The 24008-nt window shown below is 46.0% G+C and overlaps 1 protein-coding gene across 2 annotated transcripts; it reads right to left on the bottom strand.

Moving 5' to 3' along the window:
- Window positions 1-346: 346 nt before the first annotated feature.
- Pctp (phosphatidylcholine transfer protein) lies at window positions 347-22878 on the bottom strand. Of its 2 annotated transcripts, XM_013037723.1 has the most exons (6): window positions 22727-22878; window positions 9105-9222; window positions 5805-5884; window positions 3712-3883; window positions 2476-2543; window positions 347-1051 (listed from the first exon to the last, which is right to left on the bottom strand). In XM_013037723.1, exons 1-6 carry the CDS (start codon window positions 22865-22867, stop codon window positions 986-988), a joined length of 645 nt encoding a protein of 214 aa, XP_012893177.1. In that variant the 5' UTR covers window positions 22868-22878; the 3' UTR covers window positions 347-985. The 2 variants fall into 2 exon arrangements, with proteins under 2 accessions (XP_012893177.1, XP_012893183.1); XM_013037729.1 differs by lacking the exon at window positions 2476-2543.
- Between the last annotated feature and the right edge of the window lie 1130 nt (window positions 22879-24008).

A 24008-nucleotide genomic window follows, 5' to 3' on the forward strand; every position in this document is an offset into this window, starting at 1 on the left:
CAAAAATTGAGAAGGAAATACAGTACTCTGAAGGTCATTTTGGTGGTTGAAGAGGTAGAATTCTTGAGCAAATAAAAAGTACAAAGTCAACCAAGCTACTAATTCCATTCTAGCTGCTTGTGAATTATTATTGTCTCTTCAACATCTCCAGATGTTCCAGAAGGGAAACTGAGGCATCAAGAGCAAAGATGCTTTGTGTGCAGCACAGCACCGACATGAGTAAGAAGGGACTGTTGTGGAGCTGTAGAGAGAGACGCTGTGTCACAGCACTGTGCACAAAGCAACTCTGTTTTTGATCCCTCCATAAAACAGAGCCAAGAGGTACAGGCAGCCTTTCCCTACTCTAGATATGGACAGAGGTGGGGTGGGATGGGGTGGTTATCCTATCACATGCTCAGTCAGGCCTAAAGTGCTTCACACAATGGTCCAATGTCATAGCAGCTACTAATCCTTCAAATAGGACCAGGTCAAGACTTTCTGGATTCCTACCTTAAACCCCAGCCAATTTAAGTCAGCAAAGCAAAAGGCAAATGGGCATCAGCCAATGTCTCCAATGTTCACACACACACACACACACACACACGCACACAAGGTCAGCTCTGAATAGAGGGACAGCTGTCAGCAGTCCCTCCTGAATTACAAGAAAGCACATTCTGGAAAGTTCCAACCTGGCTGAGAATGGCTGCCTTTACATTTTGTTTTCCTTCCTCCACCTACCATGGGTGCTTCTGTAACCTATGGAGTAATCCTATGTAAAATAGGCAAGCAGAGGTTTTCCTGTCCCGCATTCAATGGTGGAAGAAAGCAACCCCACCAGCCAGGGCAGTAAAAAGAGGAAGGAAGCCAGTGAGCCAGACATCAGGCAGATGTGCTTTGGGATATGTGCTAAAGGAAGTGCACTTCTCTGACGACAGAAATGGGAGGAAGGCTGAGCATCAGTGGATGGTGATACTTCCAAAGATGCAAGAGTTCCGACGAGTCTTTCTTATGATTTCTTGAGGTAGTTCTGACAAGCTTTTGCTGTGTCGTTTAAGAAATTTGGAACTCCATTCTGCAAAGGAAAAAAAAGACCTTGTCATTTCTATGACTCAATTCTTTGGGATGGGCAAAAGGTTAAACAACATGGCACTGGGCATAAGAAAGGCAATGGAGCCTTTAGCCAGATTTCAACACAACATTGTCTCAAATAATGAGGAAAGGAAAGACTCTAGCATAAGTAAGACAGGCATGGTGGCCCACACCTGCAATCCCACCGACTCAAGAGATAGAGCAAGAAGGATCACAGTTTCAGATCAGTCTGGACCAAAAAAAAACCAAACAAAAAGTTAGCAAGACCCTACTCTCAAAAAATAAGCCAGGCCATCTGTAAGGCAGTAATCCCAGTTACTTGGGAGATGGAGGTAGATAGGAGGATAAAGATCTAAAGCTGTTCTGGGCAGAAGCCCAGAAAATAAACTGAAAAATATCTGAAAAAAAAATAAAGCAGCACTCAAGTGGTAGGTCATATGTTCAAACCCTAGTAGCTCAGGGAAAAACAGAGAGAGAGTGTGTGTGTGCAGAGGACAGAAACTACTGCATATACTATCTTACATTTTTAGTTTTATTAATTAAAAGAGCTTTCTGAGACCTTTCTTGAAGAAAAAAAAAAGCAGACACTGGAAATGGGGTTGAGTTAAAAATTGTGGAATTCTTCAAAAAAAAAAAGTGAGAGGAAAAACTTGCTTTATAGACCTAGAACAGGCTAAGGCTTTGGCAATCAGAGTATAGGGTATCTTGCTATTTAATTAAGTGTTCCATATTATGTGAGCCTTTTCCCCAAACTCTGTCTTATTCATTCCTGTTCTGTAGGGCAGGGGATACCCATCTCCATTATTAAAAAGCAAGAAATTTATAAATAGAACAAGCAAGTCATAGAGCCACGATTCAAAAATCACATCTGTGCAACTCCTCGAAGCTGCTCAGCCTTCTCATCGTTCCTGTATAAAGCAGGTTGAAGGTCCCCATGATGCCAGGACCTCAGACCACCATAGCAATCCCTTCTTCCCACAGAAGAACAAAGCCACAGTGACAAAACTGGAGGCTTCCTTTAGGCCTGCACACATCCGGCTGTCTCCAAGCCCAGTTTGTTTGTCCTACACCTTCCTAAGCAGACATGGGGCCTGGGGGACTATTGTTCCTAGAGGGAGCACTCTATTGTTCGAAGGTTCCAGAGAGTGATCCTGGCAGGGTCTGGGGCCACTACCAGGGAGGGGCTGGCATTCCAAGCTACAGATTCTTTTGTCTTTTGTTCCAGCCTTCATCCTGGGTATTGGCAAGCCCAGCCCTAACCAAAGTCACTCAACCAAAGTCTTCATAAAGGAGCCTCATTACGCCAGGGACAATGTGTCTCTTCAGCCTGACAGCTCCAGAGGCTAAGTCAACATTTGTCAAGCATACTTACCCCTCCCCACCCCCCTCTGCCGCCCAGGATCTCACCTTGGCCGCCCAGTTAATGAGCCAGGACGGAATGTGGCCACCCGGGTTATCGAAGTAATACATGAAAACTGAAGGGGGGAAAAATGACAATTCAGAAAGGGGGGGAAGCATCGGAAAAAGTGCAACAACAAAATGCCCACAGGTTTTGTATCATCAGACTCCAGCCCAGAAAGCACAGGGAAAGGTAGCAAGCACATATTCCCAAGTGAACCTTTCTCTACCCACTTACTTTGAAGGTATTTACAAATAAGAATTCTTGAAAACAGCCACAGGCATATTTTTCTACTATTTATTGAACATTTGGCAGGTGCTAGTCACTTGAACAGAGTCTCTCGTTTTTTGTTATCATCACAACCGAAAAGGAACTGGCAGAATGAATCTTATTTTATAAATGATGAAATGGAGACTCATGGAAGTCAAGGAGACAGACCTAACATGCAGATGTATGCTTCAGATTTTGCCTAGGACGCAGGTCACACTCACTGCAATAAAGCAGGTGGCTGCAAGCCCCAATCTGTATCCACACATCCCTCTTTGACGGGTGGGGGGGGGGACACTAGAATTCAAGGTAGACAGGTCCTGAGTCTCTGCCTTTTTCTTAAATGGAAGTCACATCTTCCAGTACATCTGCCCCGCCCCCCATCTTGTCCACACCCAGGCCTAGCCTATGTATCCTAGGATCAGCCAAAGTGACTTTCTAAACCATCTGGTTTACTTGTGGTGTTTTGTTTTGTTTTGTGGGTCTTGGAGCTTGAACTCAGGACCTGGGTGCTAGCCCAGGGTGCCTCTTTGTGCTCAAGGCTAGCACTCTATCTATCACTGGAGGCACAGCATCACTCCCAGCTTTATTGAGTAGTTTATTGGAGATAAGTCTCACAGGGACTTTTCTGCCCAGGCTGGCTTCCAACCACAACCCTCAGATCTCAGCCTCCTGAGTAGCTAGGATTATAGGCATGAGCCACCCATACCTGCCTACTTATAGTGTTTTGATAAGGCAGGAGGTGGTAACAAAAACAAATTGGATCACACTGAAACATGTACCTCAGGCTCTCGCCAAGATTGGGGGACAGAGGTAGGACCTCTCCTCCCCATGGCTGATCCAAGGCCTGCTTTGCCCCATGCCCTCCCCTGTCCTCTGTGTATATAACATGTATAGGACATGCCTTCCAAGCAGCCCAGGCTTCCTGTTGGCCTGCGCTGGACGAGCTGCCACATGAACTGCACCTTCGCTTTTACCTTTGCTCCCTTTCTTGCCATCGCTCTCAATGGCCAGGCTCTGCTTGTACTGCTTCACTCGGATCACACCCGACTTCTCAGGAAACTGAGGCACAGAGGTACTCTGAGCCAGGACCACATGGATCTTCCGTCCTTCCACCTCCATTTCTCGCTGCTGCCGGATGAAGACATACTGCATGGCCAGTCAAGGCATGCCAACACCAGCACGGCAAACGGGCAAGAGGAAGCCTCCTAAGTCAGAGGCAAAGCAGGGGTAGGGGATTCCGCACCTCCAGCATGGCACTTCTGTGCTCCTGGGTAAAGTAGTCAACCTCTCTGAGACTCAATGTCCCAAGCTAGGGAAAGGTAGTGCTCTTGGTCATATTAGTCTCCAGGCAAGACTGCTCAAAGCAGGAGAGAGAGCCTGGGACAGAATAAATGATTGGTCATTTTTGTCCTGTTCTTAGAACTATAATTACAGACATCTAGCAATCATATGAAGTTGTTTCATCTCTATAGGTGTTTACAGATCAGCCACTAGCTCTGTTCCAGAAGATAATTACAACCTAAGAGACGTTGATACAAATGCCCCCATTCCTCAGACAGCAACTCTGAGGCTCCACGAGGAAAAGAAACGTATCCAAAGTTCCACAATCTAGCTGAAATGAAAGAAACTGACTGACTGACTGAACTCACATCTGGCTACCTGTGATGTCACAGCCAGATGGGGCTCAAACATTAAATGAGTTCATTACAGTTTCATAGGTTCAAATAAAAGAATGTGGGGTTTCAAACTAGCTGCCTAGAACAGTAAAAAAAATAAAATAAAAGGGCTGGGAAGGTGGCTCAGTGGTAGAGTGCTTGCCTCGCACGCATGAGACCCTGGGTTCAATTCCTCAGCACCATATAAACAGAAAAAGCCAGAAGTGGTGCTGTGGCTCAAGTGGTAGAGTGCTAGCCTTGAGCTGAGGAGCTGAGGGAGAGCGCCCAGGCCCAGAGTTCAGGCCTAGGACACTCTGAGGCAACACAACTGCATTTGAGAAAACACAGTAACTGCACCTCCAGACACCTCCATGTCCCTACAGCCCCCTCTGCCCCTGCCCCGCTCCCCGGGGTCTGGATGGGGAAAGCTCTTCCATGTTTCTGGGAAGGCTGTTGCGGTCCTCCCTCTGGCCTCGGGCTCTTCTCTCCCAAGCCTTGAACTTTTTCCTTACAGCAAATGATTGTTCCAGTCGCTCCGCAGCTTGCTTGGCACATCACCAGACACTCCATGGACGACAAGTTACCTGATACATTGATTAAAACCTGGCACAGTACCTGTGTTCACCCTGTGGCTGTGAGTTCACTAAGACCCAGAGAAGTGAAGGGCTGTTCTTCATGGTCAAACATGGTCTTAACTTGGGGTCCTTTGTTCCCAAACAAATGTTCTTTTTTATTGCACTGTTTCCTCTGGTCAATAAGTTAATAGCCCTTAGAGACATACAGAAAAGCTAGGAAACTCATTTTGTTTTCTGGCCACCATAAAGTCCCTTCATTTCATGTGGCCACTTCATTGCATAAGCAAGGCAGTGGAGAGACAGAGGCATACACCCAGTGTCCAGAGCCAATAGTGAAGAGGACGGTGAGGTTGGAGGGGGAGGGGGGCCTGGGAGAAGGGGGGAGTCAGCTGAGACAGGAGGGAGTCTTGAGGAGAGCAGAAAGTGCAGGAATGGGTGCCAGTGCCTGTATCCCATTCGCCTGCATGCCTGTCATCTGTTCTGTGGAAGGGTCTGGACCACTAGGCTTCATAAAGTGATCCTTTCGAGCCCCCAACTCCATGAGCCAACAATTTCCAGCCTAGGACAGTTTCTCCAGAGAGCATGAGCTGCCCTGTAGTGACCCTGTGGTCAGACCCAGAAATCACACTTTGAGCCTCTGAGAAAAAAAATGAGTCACACAAGAAGTCACAGTTCCAACAGATCCTCCCATAAAGACTGAAGACAGTATTGTCCACACAGCTGAAAAATGAGATTTAGCTCACACATCAGCCAGGGGCCAAGGGCACAGACCACGCAGGAGCTGAGGAGGTGTGGGGGGGGTGGAGGCATGGTGGGCTTTGAAGGGTTGAAGGATACATCTCTGTTGGACATGGGGAAGGGGTACTTGACTTCCCAGTACACCACTGTCTTTCCATCGCATTCCTTTTCATAGAGCTCTACAGGAGAACAGAAGAAGTTAGTACGTCCGGAGTCTTCTGTGGTTTCAAGTCACAAGAAACCTGGATAGCTTCATCATGCATAATACACCACTAACTCATATTTTTTGTACCAGTACTGGGGGGGCTTGAACTCACGGCCTGGGTGCTGTCCCTTAGCTTTTTCACTCAAGCCTGATGCTCTCCCACTTGAGCCATCCTCCTACTTCTACCTCTTTTGCTAACTAGTTAGAGATAAGAGTCTCTTGGGGAGCTAGGATTATAGGCTTGAGCCACCAGCACCTGGCAAATATATTTTTTAAAAGTCTTGTAGTTTCATGACCACCAAAAGGACATAAAAAAATACAGCAAAAGCCAACAGAGCCCAAGAAAATTTGTACTGTGCACAGTATAAACAATATTCTGGGACAGACTGCATTGAAAAGATGTCGATGTGAAAAAAACCAAGTTAGAAGTGTTTTAATGAGTTAGCCACCAGATGGCACTAGAACACCAATAGTTTTGCTTTTGAGCCCTGCCTTCCTCAACAAGCTTTAACCCCTGGCAGCCAGAGGGAACGAATCACAGATTCTAGGTCTGGAGTGTTCAGAGGGCAAAGTCCCTCCTAAAAAGGTAGACAGTGGATGGGCTCTCTGGCTAACCCACGTTTCTTCCCATGATGCCTCAGCACCAGGAGATGAGATCCCCTCATGCCACAATGTGCAAACAGCAGCCAGCTGTTGCAGGGGGAGGCACACAGCCTCCTCGCTCCTGCCTCTCCCCTGCCAGGCTGTGTGGAGGGCTGCTACATAACTGTGTCAACAAGAAACCCCAAAAGTCTGTTCAGGGACCAAGGAGTCCCTAGGGGATACATTAAGGGCTTATTTATTTATTTTAATCTGTTGAAATCAGCCTGTTGATTAAGTGGCTGGTCATTGCATCAGTGTCACCGGAGGTCTGAAAGTAAGGGAAGAGTGGAGTACAGTTGCTTCTGTGCACTCCGCATCATGTCCCTTTTCTCTGCTACAGCATCTTAACCATCTCCCAGGGCATCGCCTGCTGCCTGCTTCCCTATTTATTGACTGCAGGCTGGTCAGTACATCTGGGGCATAAGCAGGTTATGCAGTGATGTCAGGAACGGACAAGGTGGCCACGGTGATCAGCTGGGGGATAGTACAGCTGGCTGGGATCTTATCTGCACACCTGCCAAACTTTAGCCAAAAGGCTGTCAGGTATTCAGTATCCGGAAGGACCAGAGCAAGGACAAGGACCTCAGGATTAAGCCATACTTCGATGGCTCATGCCTGTAATCCTCGCTATTTGGGAGGCTATGATCTGAGGATCATGGTTTGGTGCCAGCCTGGGCAAACCTGAAAGACTCTTTCTTATCTTCAATTAACTAGCAAAAAGCCACAGGGAACATGTGGCTTAAGTGGTAGAGAACCAGCTTTGAGCGAAAAAGCTAAGCAAGAGCATGAGGCCCTGAGTTCAGAGCTCCAGTACCAGCACACAAATACAAAAGCTGTTAAAACAACAGCAACAACAAAAGCCCGTCAGGACTATTCCAGCTGCGGCTTCACGGGGCGCCATAGCACAAGGGGCTGTGGCTGGGTAGCAGACATGAGAGGCTCTGCAATTGCTTTCCTTGAAGTCATATAACTTTAGCAGCCATGGGAAAACAGAGATTTTGTATGCTGCCTGCTTCCTCGTGCTGCTCTTTTCCAAACTCAAGCCACATGTGCCTCTCTTCGGTGGACTCTACTGGCAGAGTCTGTGTTACACAGCTGCTTCCTGGCTGCAGGCAGAGTAGGACAGTCAGCCTGCTCCCTTGGAGACAGGTGAATGTCACAAAGCCCCTACCCAGCAAAGGTACTGGCAAACACTAGGTTGCCCTGGGCATGGCCATTACCACAGGGGTAAGCAGGTGCTCCATGCTGAACTCCGAGCCCATCCTGCACTCTGGCTGTACTTTCTAGGGGAAAGGAAAATGCTCCTTCCTCTGGGGTTATTTATGTATTTAGAATGCAAGTCCCATCACCTGGAGGATAGATTCCCCATTGAGAGAGAGCAAGAGAGAGCCAGGCACTGGTGGCATCTGCCTATAATCCTAGCTACTCAAGAGGCTGAGATCTGAGGATTGTGTGTGAAGCCAGCTGGGGCAGGAAAGCCCATGAGATTCACTTCTCCAATAAACTACTCAGAAAGTAGGGGTGCTGTGGCTCAAGTGGAAGAGTACTTGAGCACAAAGAAGCTCAGACACAGTGCCCAGGCCCTGAGTTCAAGCTCCAAGACCAGCAACAAAGAGAGAGGGGAGAGGGGGAGGATTCCCCCTGAGAATCAGGTAACACCAAGGAAAACAGTTTAGAAATAGAGAAAGAAACATCCTGATAAAATTATGCGGCAACTCTCCAAAGGCAACTCTCCTAGACACCAGTAGCCCTTGGACTTTTCAATGTGGAGCAATGAGCTCTCTTTTCTTACCTTATGCTATCTTGAACTGGCGTTTTGATTCTTGCAGCCAGGAGTCCTGGCTAAAGACTCCATGTACTGGGGCTGGCTCCCCAGCCTGATCCTGGGTGCCTGGGAGGCCAGAGCCTCTCCCAGCTAAGGAACAGAAGGCTCCTCTGTTAATGCCTGTCACAACTCTACATCTCCTCCGGGGGGAGCCTCATTCCCTACAGCCCGGCGGCCATGCCCAGGTGCTTGGAGGCCTGGACCCTTCTCCTCAGTAATAATAGAAGAGTTGACTATTGTTCTGGCCGACCCAGCAGCCTCAAGCCTAAGGTGGCTTCTGAAAGCACTGCTCAGTGCTTCCTGTCACCATTCATGCTGATCCCCCTGCACCTCGAATGCTCGCAAGCCACATCCCCTCTTCCCCCCCCTCACCCCGTGCATGTATTCATGCCTCTTTAAAGGGAACTTTGATTCCACTTGCAATAGCATGTTTGAGCAGCACCGCCTGCGAGACCTTCCACGACCAGCTTGGTACCTGGGCTATCATCCCACCGCAGCAGACTGAGCAAAGCTGCCCCAGTGCCAGCTGCAGACGGGTCCCAGGATGTCAGGAGCTGGTGCCAGAACCGCAAAGGCCCATTTCCACCGCACACGTGCAAGACTTTTGTGCTACAATTTGAAAGGAATCACCAGCCAAGCAGAAATGGTATCTGTTCCTTTCTACCGCCTAGGATAAGCAAGAATACATTTGCTTCTCTAATTTTTTTGTAAAGTAGGCATCACTTACCTTTAACATACTGGTCCCACTCTTTCCTGTAGTCTAAGTCCATATAGACATCTGCAAGGAGAGCTGGGCAGCAGTCTTCCAGAACACCAAAGACCTTATACTTAAAAAGACCAGAGGGCTACAGAAACAGAACAGAGAGAAAGAATCTATGGATGCCAGATTCCGCATCATAGGATAGACTGCTGAGGTCAGGGTGCATGCCATACCAAACATGGACTCCCTGTAGGCTCTTGGAAACACAAAAACTGTAAAAGCACATACGACCTGTGGTCATGGACCTTATGTTTAACTGAGGGCATGATGGCAGGAGCAGTTCTGTCAGCCGGGAGACTTAAGTAGGAGGGAGAAAGGGTTGCATGGGGGATGGTCCCTTGGCTGTGGGGGAAGGCGGTAGCGGGAGAAGGCACACAGGACAGGGCCTGTCAAAGGTGGACAGGAAGAAGCTCTAGTAGGAGGGTAACACTTTTCAGGGCCTTGTGTTCTAGATGTTAGCCAGTCACGTGATGATGTGGAAAGGCACTGCTGATAGGAGGAAAGGCCCTTGAGTCTCCTTAAAGAGCTTGGGGTATAGAGAATTCTAGATGGGAGGAAGAACGTTAAAAGCTGAAGTTAGGAGGTAGAGGGCCAGACGGCAAAAGATCCTGAAAACCAGGATAAGGTTAACTGGCTCATTGTGGTTACTATGGAAGAACTAATGAATGGCTTCAGATCACAGAGGTGGGGAACATCTGGCCCACGGCCCTCAAGGTCTCCAAAAGCATCTGGTCTGGTCCTACCATGGCAACTGTAGGCAGGTCAATAAATCTAGGCACTTTTTTCTTAACAACATAAATTTATATAGTAAATAGCTCATAATAATAACAAATTTTGGGCTTGGAAGGTGGCTCAGTGGTAGAGTGCTTGCCTTGCATGTATGAGGCCCTTAGCACCACATAAGCAGAAAAAGCCGGAAGTGGCACTGTGGCTCAAGTGGTAGAGCACTAGTCTTGAGCTGAAGAGCTGAAGGACAGTGCCCAGGCCCAGAGTTCAGGCCCCACGACTGACAAAAATAATAAAATAATAATAATAATAACAACAACAACAAATTTTGAAGGAAAAGCAAAGAACATCCAGAGACTAATTTCCCCATCCCTAAGTAGAACAACCAGATCTGATGAGGCATGTACTTTACATGTGACTGTCTCTGATTAGTTTTTTGTTTGTTTGTTGTTCTGTCGGTCGTTGGGCCTGAACTCTGGGCCTGGGCACTGCCCCTCAGCTCTTCAGCTCAAGGCTAGCGCTCTACCACATGAGCCACAGCACCACTTCCGGTTTTCTGGTGGTTTATTGGAGATAAGAGTCTCTGACTTTCCTGCCGAGGCTGGCTTTGAACTGCAATCCTCAGATCTCAGTCTCCTGAGTAGCTAGTATTACGGCATGAGCCACCTGCGCCCAGTTTAGCATTTTTTTTAAAGATTTTAAAGATGATTCTTAGTGCTTGCTAGAAAATAGATCAGAAGCAATCAGAAATGGCTTCAAAAGCCAGTCCAGTGGTTCAGCAAAGAGGCGATGTTCATTCCTTTTTGTTGTGTTTGTCCATTTATTTGTCTTTGAGAGAGGAAAGGAAAGCACAGGAATGAAGGGACAAAGGCTGAACAGATGCAGCAGGGTACTCACAGGACACCGCGTGGAACATGAACTGTACAACTTGTGGGTGGGGATGGGAAGGAAAAACTCAAGAGAGCGAGGAAAAGGGGGACACCGCCCAAAAAGAAATGTACTCTTCACCTGACTCATGTAACTGTAACCCCTTTGTAAATCACCTTTATCGTCACAATAAAAAAAAATTAAGAAAGAGATGGCCGTGACTGTGTCAGGAAGTTAACAGCAGAGGTTTACAGATGTATTCTGGAGACAGGACTTGCGGATAGGACTGACTGAGGGAGAAGAGACAAGAAAGAATCAAGGAGGGCGTTTTCTGGGACACTGTGTCGGTGGGCATGCCTTCTCTAACATGGAAGAAACCGGCGAAGAGGTGATCTGTGGGCCAGGAGGCCTAGAAAGTTGCATTTGGGGGGTTTGAGATGGTCATTAGACATCCAATGTTATGTCCTTAGGTAGAGTTCTGGAGAGAAAGGTTGTATTTTAAATATCTACAGAGTATAAAGAAAGAAAATATTTTAAAAAATCAATTCCAAGCAGAGAATTTTTCAACAGCTTCTTTTTGATTATGTACAAAGGCAGACTATGTACAAAGGGAAGAAACATCTGCTCCAAATCATACTAGTTTCCTTTGTTCAGAAAAAGGCATTTCTGGATACAAAGGACAAGAGTTTCCTGGCCTTCATCTTAGTCTACATCTTTGTCTGCAAGGGTCTGGGCTTGAGCTGGCTCCGTTACACCTGTCACTCTCTGGACAAGGGCAGTGTATAATTCTTAACCTTCATTGTGTTTAAAGGCTGTATGGTTAAGTGTAAGTCACAGGCTCTTACCTTAAAATCAGTGAAAACAGTAGGCAAAGAACACAAACCAATGAAGAGCTGTCAGAAAAGTTCCTGCTTCCACGCCTTGCTAAGGGGCAGGGGGGCTGTGGGGGGGAGGTGTCCTGTAACCACTTGCAAAAGAAGCCATCTTCTTTCTTTCAATGCTGGAGGCTGATACGAAATTAAGGGAAGGACATGGTGATTCCTTCCAGAGGGCCTCAGCATCAGGAGTCTCTAGCTAAAGTGGCATCATCCAGGGCGAACCACATTCCAGCTGAAAAATCCCAGAAGAAGGAGAAGGAGAAGAAGAAGAGGAGGAGGAGGAAGAAGAAAAAAGAAAAATGGAAGGGGAAATTGAAATTGATTCTATAAGGATCTAGCAGGTGAGCAAACCCATAGCTTGATAACAAGTCTCCATTGATGGGGACTTAAGCCTCCTCCCTTCTCCTGTCTGCCCTCTGTGCTCCCATTAGGAACATGGCTAAGGGTTTATACACAGTCACGCATGTACTCCCCTACACACACCATGTGTTTCCATCAACAGGAAGAGAGACAATTAGCAACTTGTTCTATATTGTTGAGTTCCTAGTCTATGCACGCTGGGCAAAAGGAGAACCTACGTGTTATGATAGTGATCTCCCCAGTCTCCCATGGTTTAGCTTGGGATATCTGCAGAAATGAATTACAACAAACTGTTTCCTTAACTGAGGTCCCTTCCCTTCCTGAACGGGGTTACAGCCTTTCATGACCCCAGTCCTATCTTAGCATAAAACAAGAGGAACAGAAGAACAGAAAGCCTTCTAGGAAGAGAAAAATAGAAGGGCCCTGGTTTGCGTGAATTCAGAAGAATGAACTATTGTGACAACTTCCTTTAAACAACCTTTTCATGGCAGAAGTGAGCAAAGCCAGACCCCCAGAGGAACAAAGTTCTGGGTAACACCTTTCCTAGTCCAGAAATACGACATTCTTTGCCAGTGCTGAAATAGTACAGCCCACACGGCTGGGTCCAAGCACTTTTTCACCGGTGATTTCTTTCTAAATAGGCTCTCAGCAAACACATTCTTCTTAGTTCATCTTCAAAATAGTAAGGTGAATTTTCAGTAAATATAAAAGCAGTTTCTATTCATTATAGGAAAACTTGAAAAGCATTTAAAGTTATATTTTAACCCATAATCCACAGCTACTATTGATCATACTGGATTTCTTTGAAGGGAATAAAAACTAATCTATAGGACCAAATAGAAATAATATGGTACAAACAGCTGCTACTCTTATTTATTTTTAACTCCATGATATGCTGAAGCTCTGGAGAATTGAATGGAACTGAATTATTCCTCAAAGATACTTGTTTCCAGATATTTGATGCACATATTTCCAGAGTAAGCATAGAATACTTGGTCAAATTTTCTAATTTTTATCCATTAGAACAGTGTCTTTGGAGAGGAATGTTTGGGTTACATGCACTAATATTTTAGGTTATTTGCACTTTCCATAAACCTTTAGGAAAGGTGTACTGAGCGTGGGCTGGGAATATACAGCCTGCCAGGACGAGGGCTCTGGTCTGCATGAACAATTTGATATAGAAAGGGCAAAGTTCATAGTACTGATGTGTAAGACCTCTTTAATATAGGAGGTACAATTCCTTTGCAATATTTTTTATATATGTTTTTCCAAAATTACTAACATTGCAGCAAATGACTCCAAATTAGCTTTCTCAAGAGACTTGTCTTTTTCCCTGAAGTTCTTCCCCAAACCACCTTTAAGGAGTATCTCAAATGGGGCACTGGTGGCTCATACCTATAATCTTAGCTACTCAGGAGGCTGCGATCAGAGAATCACAGAGAAGCCAGCCAGGGAAGGAAAGTTCAGCAGGCAAAAAGCCAGAAATGGAACTTGTGGCCCAAGTTCAAGGCCCTGAGTTCAAGCCCTAGGGGCCAGCACAAAATAAAAAGAGCATCAGAATTTCCTTCTCTAGAGAAAAATATATAGGGTACTTTTTTAATGTTCTCTTTATAAGACATTAACTTTCCTAAATTCCAAATAGTGAAAGGATTACATTGGTGGCAGACCATTAACCAATACCATATGCAGAATAAATTACCAAAAGAAGCAGAAGCACTGATATGTTATAAATCCCGTCTTCCTTTCTAAGAGAATTTCTTTGTAGAATGTGCACAGATAATAACTTTTCTAGTCTCCTCTGCAGGTAGGAAAGCCACATTCTCTGTTCTGAACATGGATAGGATTATTTTGAGCTACAGCAACTATTCTGTGATCAAGAGGCAAAAAAATAAAAGAAGGCAATATAAGACTCAGGGTTGATAGTATCACTGATTAGCCAAATCAACACCTGCTTACCTCTGAACTGTTAGGTCACAAAACTAAATAAAAACAATTCTAATGGATACAGTGTTGAATTGTCATCTTGGGAAATGGTGAGGGTTAAGAAACTCTCCTCCCAACACAAAGAATTGCCTATGTATCGCTGATCATACAAAATAGTATTTATTGAATGAACTCCAGGAAATGGAAACAACAGGTTTTGTTCTTTGTTGCTGTTTTCACTTTTCTTTTTGTCTTGTTTGTTCATTTTTCTGTAGGAGGGTAAGAAGAGACACAGAAATGTAGGGGAAAAGAGTAAACAAAAGCAACAATGGTACTCACAAGACACTGTGTTGAAAATGAACTGTACAACTTCTGGGTGGAGATGTGAGGAAAAACTGAGAGTGCCAGGGAAGGGATGACATTGTCCAGAAAGGACCAGGTGTCAGTGGCTCACGCCTGTAATCCTAGTTACTCAGGAGGCTGAGATCTGAGGTTTACAGTTCAAAGCCAGCCTGGGCAAGAAAGTCTGAGACTCTTATCTCCAATTTACCACCAGAAAACTGGATGTGGAGCTATGGCCCAATGTGGTAGAGTGCCAGCCTTGAACAAAAAGAGCTCAGGGACAGTGCCCAGACCCTGAGTTCAAGCCCCATGACTAAAAACAGAAATGTACTCTTTACCTGACTTACGTAACTGTAACCTCTCTGTATATCACATTTATAAGAACAATAAAATGTTTTTTTTTGTTTGTTTTTTGTTTGTTGAACTCTTGAACTCTGGGCCTGGGCGCTGTCCCTCAGCTCTTCAGCTCAAGGCGAGCGCTCTACCACTTGAGCTACAGCGCCACTTCCAATTTCCTGGTGGTTTATTGGAGATAGGAGTCTCACGGTCTCTCCTGCCAGGGCTGGCTTTGAACCGCGATCCTCAGATCTCAGCCTCCTGAGTAGCTAGGATTACAGGCGTGAGCCACCAGCGCCCGGCAACAATAAAATGTTTTTAAAAAGAAACTCTCCTTCTATTCTTTCCATAAAAGGGCTTCCTGCAAAGAAAACCCTTCCCTCCATGATTCAGAAAATACCTGGAAAACACCCTCCACATTTTTTCTTTTTAATTTTATTTTACTATAAAGATGCTGTACAGAGGGGTTACAGTTACATGAGTAAGGCAACGAGGACATTTCTTGTCAAGCATTGTTACCCCTTCCCTTGTTCTCCCACTATTTCTTGGCCTCCTAGGTGATCAGCTGAGCCACTGTCTCTGCACATAGATCAAAATGTTTGTTAACCAAACAGGCTGAATTTTCTCCTACCTTCAGACAGACACCCCATCCCGGACAGGCTGGCCTCTGTTAATATGCTACCCAACAGGGCCGCACTTTCATCCCTTTCCCTTTTCCCATGGTTCTTCCTGACTCTGTGTGTGTGTGTGTGTGTGTGTGTGTGTGCGTGTGTGTGTGTGTGTGTGTGTGCGTGCGTGCGTACGTGCGCGCGCGCGCGCGCACATGCGTATGCCCCATATTAGGACTCAGGGCCTAGGTGTTGTCCTATTGCTTTTGTTTGCTCAAGGCTGGCTCTCTACCACTTGAGCTACAGCTCTACTTCTGGCTTTTTGCCTGCTGGACTTTTCCTGCCCCGGCTGGTGTCCAACCTCCATCCTCAGATCTCATCCTCCGGAATGGCTAGGATTACAGGAGAGCCACCTGCACTTGGCTTCCTGACTTCATTCCTCTTTGTTCCCTTTCTTTAGATGCCTGAAGACCCTGAGCCCCATCCCAGCAGTTCATCCCCCGTTCTGTGAGAAGGTTTTTAGGCTGGTTACTTTATTTCACATCACTGGAAAGCAGAAGGACAGAACACTGCTGATGAGACTCATTAACATTTCCCAGGCCATAAGATTATGCAGGGCAAAAGCACAGGAGTACTGCTGGGTGGCCTGTTAGGGAGCTAAGAGCATTCAGTTGAGGATGACAATGAATTTTGTAGAGATATAAAGAACCGCCCATGCCCTGATACAGGAAGTACTGTCCCCTCCCACAGAGAAACTCAGCAAATAGTGCAGGCCTGCAAGGCTCCTCCAGGATCTTAAGAAGGCAAACTATAGGCTTCTGCTTGAATTTGCAGCTCAAAAAATATGTTTTCATTGGTCATTTGTCAGCAGCCACTGCAATAGCATATTTGAAAGAGCTGCTGTAAATTCTCCCAATAATACTGGTAACTGTTGTTCTAAGCCCCTAGGCTAGGTTTAGTTTCCAAAACTATTTGATATTGACTGTCTTTTTTAATCATTCACATAGGTCTTTGGGAGGCTAAGAATGAGAGGATCACAGTTTGAGACCAGCCCTGGCAGAAAAGCTTGTAAGATGCTTTTTCAACAGACAGGTTGGCATGCAGTGTGCCCGTTATGCAAGCTATAATGGAAAACCTAACATAGCGGGGATCACGTCCAGGTGCATATCCAGGCAAGAAGTAAGGCTCTATGTCAAAAATAACCAGTCAAATCAGGGCTGGAGGTATGGCTCAGTAGTAAGAGTACCTAGCAAGCAGGAGGCCTTGAGTTCAGATTCCCAGTACTACCAGTGTATGCATGCATACACATATACACAAACATATTTACATGTGTATACATACTTACATGTGTACACATGCATACATGTGTGTACACATACATCAGAGAACTTCTCAGGGGAACATAAGCTCTCCAAAGGAGTCCCACATCTGAATACCAGAGAGAGTCTGTTTCACCACAGACTCTAAAGATTCTTTTTTTCCCCCCTCACTCTCACCTTTTAATTTCTATTGCTGCTCATCTCTACAAAACCCTCCTGGCTCTGACTTCACCTCTCAAAATGTCAGAACTTAGTTAATGATCAGTGGTTCTTTTTTTTGTCAGTCGTGGGGCTTGAACTCTGGGCTTGGGTGCTGTCCCTCAGTTCTTCAGCTCAAGGCTAATGCTCTACCACTTGAGCCACAGCACCACTTCTGGTTCTCTGGTGGTTTATTGGAGATAAAGAGTCTCACAGACTTTCCTACCCTGGCTGGCTTTGAACGGTGATCCTCAGATCTCAGCCTCCTGAGTAGCCAGGATTACAGGCGTGAGCCACCAGTGCCCCGCTTGGTCAGTGGTTCTTGATGTGTGGTCCCTGGACCAGCAGCTTTGGCATCACTCAGCAACTGGTGAGAACTATAATGTGAAGTAATACAAAAAGTAGTACACACACACACACACACACACACACACACTGTAAACACTCATGCCTCAGATCAAATCCACTGAGGGTATGGCTCATATGGTAGAGTACTTGCTAGGAAAATATGAGGCCCTGAGTTCAAACTAAAATACCACCAGAAGAAGGAGGAGGAAGAGGAGGAAGAAAAGGAGGAGGAGAAAAATAACCTGAAGATTGTCAACTCTGATTTTTTTTAAACACGATTCTCATGCACACTCAAATGTAAGAACTACTCTGCCCCATGGCATTTCGTCTAGTGTTCTTCATAATCCTGAAAAGGTAAGCATTATCCCAAGTAGACAAGTAACTGGCCAACATCACCTAGCTAGTATGTAGCCTGGCTCCCAGCCACTCAGCTCTGCTCGCTCCAGTGCTGGGGCCTTCTGACTCTCAGGAGAACAAGGACAGCCTGGCTGAGGGACCAGCGTGAGCTGTTCCCTCTCCTTCAGCGCCAGCAGGATCATTTGAATCTCTGGGGAAGCTTTAGCGATGCGGTCGCTGTTGGATAACATTTGATTACGAACAAAACTCGGTTACAGCAATGGCAAGAACAGAATATAGCCAAACCATCCATGAAAGGGGCACATTCTAAAAAGGCCATAAAAGTCCCCCTCCCTCCCCACCCCAGCAGTTAAATCCAAGTCCTCACCGTGAGGCCTGGTGTTGGTTTTTGAAGGTCCCAAATATGCTACTGCCCTGAGATATAATTTCCTCTGTATTTCTGACCCAGATATTTGTTGGCCTTTTTCCCTCTCAGTTCTCTTCGCCACATGCTTTCAGGCACATCTCTCATTACCTAGGACGGGGCTCATTCTGAATATTCACGACTCTAGTTTATGTTGAAGAATTCCTTCGTTGAAGCAGCACACTCATCTCCCTTGGCCACCACGCACCCCTGCATCCCCAAGCCAGCAGCAGCACAGGATGATGGTGAATGACTCTCTCCTGAATGAAGGAGAGTGGAACAGAGCTGGAGTTTGGACCCAGGAAGACTTGACTCCAAAATCTGTTCCTCTTTCAAAAGCATACAATAGAGGCTTACAGCAGAGGTAGGAATATATGCTTTTCCAACCACAACACTCCAAGCTGCTTCCCAAAGGCCTGAGACATAGAGTCACTTCATTGAGTAGAAGCAAATAAGACATTTAGCAACTTGCTCCTACCAACACCATCTGACAGCCTTGGTCTGGTTTCAATCAGCCTCCAGGGGAAAAAAAAACAAAAACAAAAACAGAGTTCTGGCCTCCCAGCAAGCTGCATATTTGAGAGTAAGTTTTGCAAAGTAGATTGATTCATGCTGGTTACTATCTACAAAGTCTTCTGTGACCCACTTAATGACTCTGGGCCTCATTTCTATATATAAAGTAAGAAAATAAGCTCATCCCTGGTTCTCTTCCAGAATTATTTGGAGGGGGTCTTACATGTAGTAACATTGTATAAACTGCAGCATTGTATACAGGTACTTTACTGCCAAGATAACATAGGGCCAAGACAACACAGAGAGGAGGAAAAAAAGAGTAGAAAAAAATGGAATGGACTTAAGAAAGAAAAAGAGAAGTGAAAAAAGAAAGAGATGATGGTATTGGATGAGTGGCTTTCTAAATATGTACTTGAATGGCTTAACAGAAAAGAAAGCTTAAAATATATTAAAATCTTGTAGAGCAAAAAGTTACCTTTTGTCCCAGGACAGAATTTAGAATTGCTAGTGGATACAATGAGATACAACATTAAAATTTCAAATATAATTTATAACCTTGAAAACTTAAGGGCCTGTAGTTTTATTTTAGTCCTTTCAAAATATACTTCATCTAGACACTATCGTAGTTTTGGTGAGAGGTTTTCTGTCTTGATTTTTATTTTTATTTTTTTGTCGATCATGGGGCTTGAACTCTGGGCCTAGGTCCTGTCCCTGAGCTCTTCCGCTCAAGGCTAGCACTCTACCACTTGAGCCACAGCACCACTTGTGGTTTTCTGGTGGGTTATTAGAGATAAGAGTGTCAAGGACTTTCCTGCCCAGGCTGCTTTGAATGTGATCCTCAGATCTCAGCATTCTGAGTAGCTAGGATTTACAGGCATGAGCCAACAGCACCCGGCTACAGTTTTGGTTTTTTTTTCCCCACACCTGTTTGAAGACCTGTCAAATAAGGAGCTCCAAGAAGCTGTACAGCTGTCCACCTCCCTCTCTGTATAGACAGCCAAGCAGGGGACATCAGCAACCATTTGAGTGCCACATGTGGCAAGAAGGACCCATAAAGGCTATTGATCCAACCAATGCTAACAACTTTTTCCTAGCTAAACTGTCTTACATCCACAGGATAACATTTAAGCCATTGAAGACTCTCAGTAAAGGCTGAGTGAGTGATATAAACTAAGAGTCTTCGGTCTCTTTTTTTAATATTCCCCAGTTATAAGAAATATCCTCCACTTATGATGGCCCATTTCACATTTGGGAGGCTTCTTTTGGCAAAGAGTTTGTGTGATATAGAAGGAAGAACAAGGTCTTCATGGGCAGAAGGATATGTCACTTACCCTCCCTGAACTTCCACTTCCTTGTTGGTATAAATGGAAGATAGTGGAAGTCCATGGTAATGGGAGGTGTGATTGAGAAAGTGAGCTGGGAATACACCAGTTTAGGATATCTACCAAGCAGTGTTTGTCTTCTCTACAGAAGTGCACAACAAGTTTTAAAGCTCAAATCTGAAGCCAGATATCTGAGTTCAGATCCTAGGTCAAATCTTGACCAACCAACTTCATCTTTCATTTCCATATAGGTTAACAGGTGACAAGCACAGTTTCTTATCATTAGGTTAATGCCAGAATTGAGTAAGTCAACATTTGCAAAGAACTTGGTGCCTAGCTGATAAGAAAGCATGCAACAATTCTACTGCAGTGGCTTATTAATTCTGTAATCAACAGAGCCACTGAGAGGGTAGCAATAAGACCAGAGTCTTCCTATCAGATGCTTGATGCACAGGATACAGGAAGAGTGAAGAGGTGAGAGGTCAAGAAACTAGCCAAGTAGGTGCTATGATTCTGGGTAGGAGGTAGTTAAGCACTAGTTCAGAGGCAAAGACAGCTGGGTGCTTGTGGCTCAGGCCTGTAATCCTAGCTATTCAGGAGGCTGGGATCTGAGAATCATTTTAAAGCCAGCCAGGGCAGGAAAGTCTGTGAGACTCTAATCTCCGATTCATCACCAGAAAACTGAGAAGTGGAGCTGTGGCTCAAAATGCTAGAACACTGGCCTTGAGCTCAAAAGCTCAAGGACAGCCCCCAAGCCCTGAGTTCAAGCCCCACAATAGAAAGAAGGAGGAGGAGGAGGAGGACGGAAAGGAACGAGACGCTAGATATTTCTGAGCAGCTTAGTAGGAGAACTTAGTAAATGTCTTCATGTGGTTGGTAGGGATAATGCAGTAATCACAGAGAAGGTAGATTTTGTCTGCCAACATGTGCATTTTCACACTGAGGTATTTATTCTAGAGTTTCAATAAGAAAGTAACTGCCTCTCCTAGGCTGTATGCGTCTCAATCATCTTATGGGAACCAATGGTCTTGCAGAGTTGGTGGGTCACTGCCACCCTTATGGAAACACAACAGCAGTAAAGGAACATGTGTTCCTCTGGGTGTGATGGAGCACCATCAGTGGAAACATGACCACTTCCAGTTCTTTCCATCCCTTAAAGCTGTAGGTGAATCTATGAGGACAGCCTCAGGCTGATTATCAGCAGGAGATGAATGCCCCTAAAATGCCAGAGACCTACACAGGGAACTTCTTCATAGCAGCAGTATTTTCTACTTAGTTACTTAGCCTTGGGGTATGTTGCTTGCAAGGGGGCTGGTTCGGTGCATTGTCTTATACACAGCTGTCAATGATTGTCCCATGACTGACAAATTTGACTTGAACCTCGTAACAAACCACGTGAGGAGTTGGGTTTCTATTCCTTGTTCAACAGTGAAAAACTCTGCTGAAAAAAGGCTTGTTTCCTGTTTTAAAATGTAAAGCTATACATTTAATGTACACTAGAAGGTACTTTAAAAAGCATTCACATGTTTAAGATTCATTAGATGATGAAGCTTCCAAGCCTACCCCTGCTCTGACCTTCACGGAGTATTGCTTTGCCTCTCCAGGCATCCTTGAATTTGATATGGAATCAGGTGAGCATTAGAGTACCTTCCCTCTCTAGCTCTCAAATAATCTGGTCTTCTGCCAGGAAATCTTAATTTCACTTAACTTACCTGCCTGTAACTTATAACCTAAAGGCCACGCTGTGTTTGTTACACAGGTGTAACTGATAGACAAGCCTCTGATAACAGTCTACGGTGCAATACCGCATGCCCACCTAGACAGCTACCTGGTTCCAACTATTTCCAAACTGACAATTACTTAATAACCAACTCTATTCACCTACAGCTCTTGTGTAGTGAAGTTTCCTACCTGCAACTTCAGAATCAAGTTATCAACTGTAACTGTGAAGGCATGTCAAGATCCAGGGCTCACGCCTGTAATCCTAGCTACTCAAGAGGCTGAGATCTGGGGTTTGAAGCCAACCTGGACAGGAAAGTCCATGAGACTCTTGTCTCAAATTAATCATCAGAAAACCGAAGTGGGGCTGTGGTTCCAAGTAGTACAGCACTAGCCTTGAGCAAAAAGCTCAGGGACTGTACCCAGGCCCTGAGTTCAAGCACCACAAAAGAAAAGAGAGAGGGAGAGAGAGAGGGAGAGGGAGAGACAGGAAAGAAGGAAGGAAGGGGAAGGGAAGGCAATGGAAGGGAAGGAAGGAAGGAAGATCTGGTCACTAAACTCCTGGAGATCAGAGATCACAGTAGGTCTTGCTCGGGCTGCTGGCCTTAGCTATTCCCTTTACTTGCATCTAAGCCCCAGGATGTTCCTCCTCCCGCACCCCCTAAACATCCATCACCCCGCTCACCAGTAAGATATGTCCCCCTGTAGGTTTGTCCCCTACAAGGCCTAGGCGTGGGCTGATGCTCATTTCAGCATTGTCATTTCCTCCTAACAAGCAACTTTCCGAGTTGCACTGTCCCCAGCCTGACTGGAACCCCAGTCACTTGTGTCTTCTCAGCTGTCTGCTTTCAGAGGCCTTTTGTACACTTGTGACAATAAACCCCCTCACGGCCCAGACTGCTGACTGCCCAGTAGTCACATGCTCCCAAAAGCTGGCTCCCTGTGGTTGGACGCCATGTTGACACTCAGAGGACCTGGGATTCGTCCTCACCTGGTTATAATGTCTCTTGTGTTTAAAGTGAACGGAGCCCGGACACATCTGAGCACCTTTAACTAGAAAAAGAGCTCCGATGTCCCGGCCAAGGGGAAGAAGGCCTGCAGCCAGAGAAGCAGCCCCGGGAGCCTCGGGACCTTCAATTCGGTTTGGGGCTAGTTCCACAAACTGTCACACAACCGCCAACATTCAGATTAGCTCCTCACTCTCCGCTATCGGCTGCGGGCAAAGCCGCCAGGGGTCCCGCCCAGCGCTCCGGGAGTCTCCGCCCCGCGCTGCGGGGGACCCGCGGGCCGGCCGGGATCTCCCGCCCGCGGGGGCCGAGCATCGCCCGCGGAGCTCCGACCCCGAGCTCCTCCAGAGGGCTGGCAGCTACCTGGTCCAACAGCCGGTAGATGGTGATGCCCGAGGCGTCCACCAGCAGCTGCCAGTCGGCCCCGGCCAGGGAGGGCTCTTGGAGCTCAGCGATGGCCTCCCGGAACTGGTCCTCTGAAAAGCTGCACTCAGCCAGCGCCATCCTTCCGCAGCCCGGGCAACTCCGCCCGCAGCACTGTGCGGCCCCGGTGTGGCCTCCGGGGCGGGCTGGGGAGGGGGAGGGAGGGGCCGGCGACAAGGTGGCTGCCACCTGATTGGCAGGGAGCAGAGGAGAAGGCGGGACTTAAGGAGGAGGAGTTAGTCGGGCTGAGGGCGTGGCCTGGGGGCGGGTCTGAAAGTGGGCGGGGCTGATCCTGTAGTTCCCAAGGTTGGCCTAAGTAAAACTAAAGAAAACTTGGAGTTGATCTGGGGGAAGAAGGGAGAGTTAAAGTGGGGAGACTTCTGAAAGGAAGACACTGAAGTCACCTTGAAGAGGGATTCTGCTATCAGGAGCACATCCCATACTCTACCAAAACTGCCTGGGTTGTTTTTGCTTTTTTGTTTTTTTTTCCTGAAGAATGTAAAACGGATCTCTTTGAGATACAGGGGTGATATGCTAGAATAAAATTGCTCTTCTGCTTTGCGTTTAAAATGTTATTTTGAGAAAGGGACCCGTGGTACTCATGAAGAGATGAGAAAAGTCCAAGGGAGAAGGAGGAAGAGGGGAAGAGGGATAGGGAAGGAGAGGGGAATGGGAGAGTGGGGGGGGGAGGAAAAGGAGGGGGGAGGGAGAGGGGAGAAAGAGTCCAGTCCATAAAGGATCTGTAAGGCTAAAATCTGAAGAGGAAAAAATATAATCTTTCAAATACCTCGGTGTCTATCCAGAATTTCTGGTTTTGCATAATTTAGATCTTGGTGCAACACAAAGATCTTTTTGTTCCTCTGAAATCCCTTAGGTATTACTACATTTCTCACCAGAAAACTACACCTAGCTTTGAGTAAGATAGTTTAAACATCAGAAAGGCACAATAGTCAGACAAGTGCCAAGAAGCTGTGGAAAACCAGGTTTCCTCATCTGTAAAACAGATCAAGAGTTGTGTAGCTATTTAAAGTTGGGGTGACCATTGAATATAAAATATTTTTGCACAGTGACTGTCCAAGTAAATGTTCAATGAACATATTCCCTGTTTTACATCATTAATCTGAAATGCAGTTTGTTCAGTACAAATTCATTGCATGGGAAAGCAATCACTGAATTGAATTGAAGGAATTTGTTATAAATGTCTCCTTTGGTAAAGGTGAAG

Source organism: Dipodomys ordii, unplaced genomic scaffold (genome assembly GCF_000151885.1).
Source record: "Dipodomys ordii isolate 6190 unplaced genomic scaffold, Dord_2.0 Scaffold7, whole genome shotgun sequence".
NCBI lineage: Eukaryota > Metazoa > Chordata > Mammalia > Rodentia > Heteromyidae > Dipodomys > Dipodomys ordii.

Excerpts from the sequence above, each read along its gene's own strand:
- Pctp (XM_013037723.1), bottom strand. The coding sequence starts at position 22,867 with ATGGCGCTGGCTGAGTGCAGCTTTTCAGAGGACCAGTTCCGGGAGGCC. Across the intron at positions 9,223-22,726 it reads TCTACCGGCTGTTGGACCAG|CCCTCTGGTCTTTTTAAGTA; the intron begins GTAGCTGCCAGC and ends CTGTTTCTGTAG. Across the intron at positions 2,544-3,711 it reads TGGCAAGAAAGGGAGCAAAG|TTTTCATGTATTACTTCGAT; the intron begins GTAAAAGCGAAG and ends TCCCCCCTTCAG.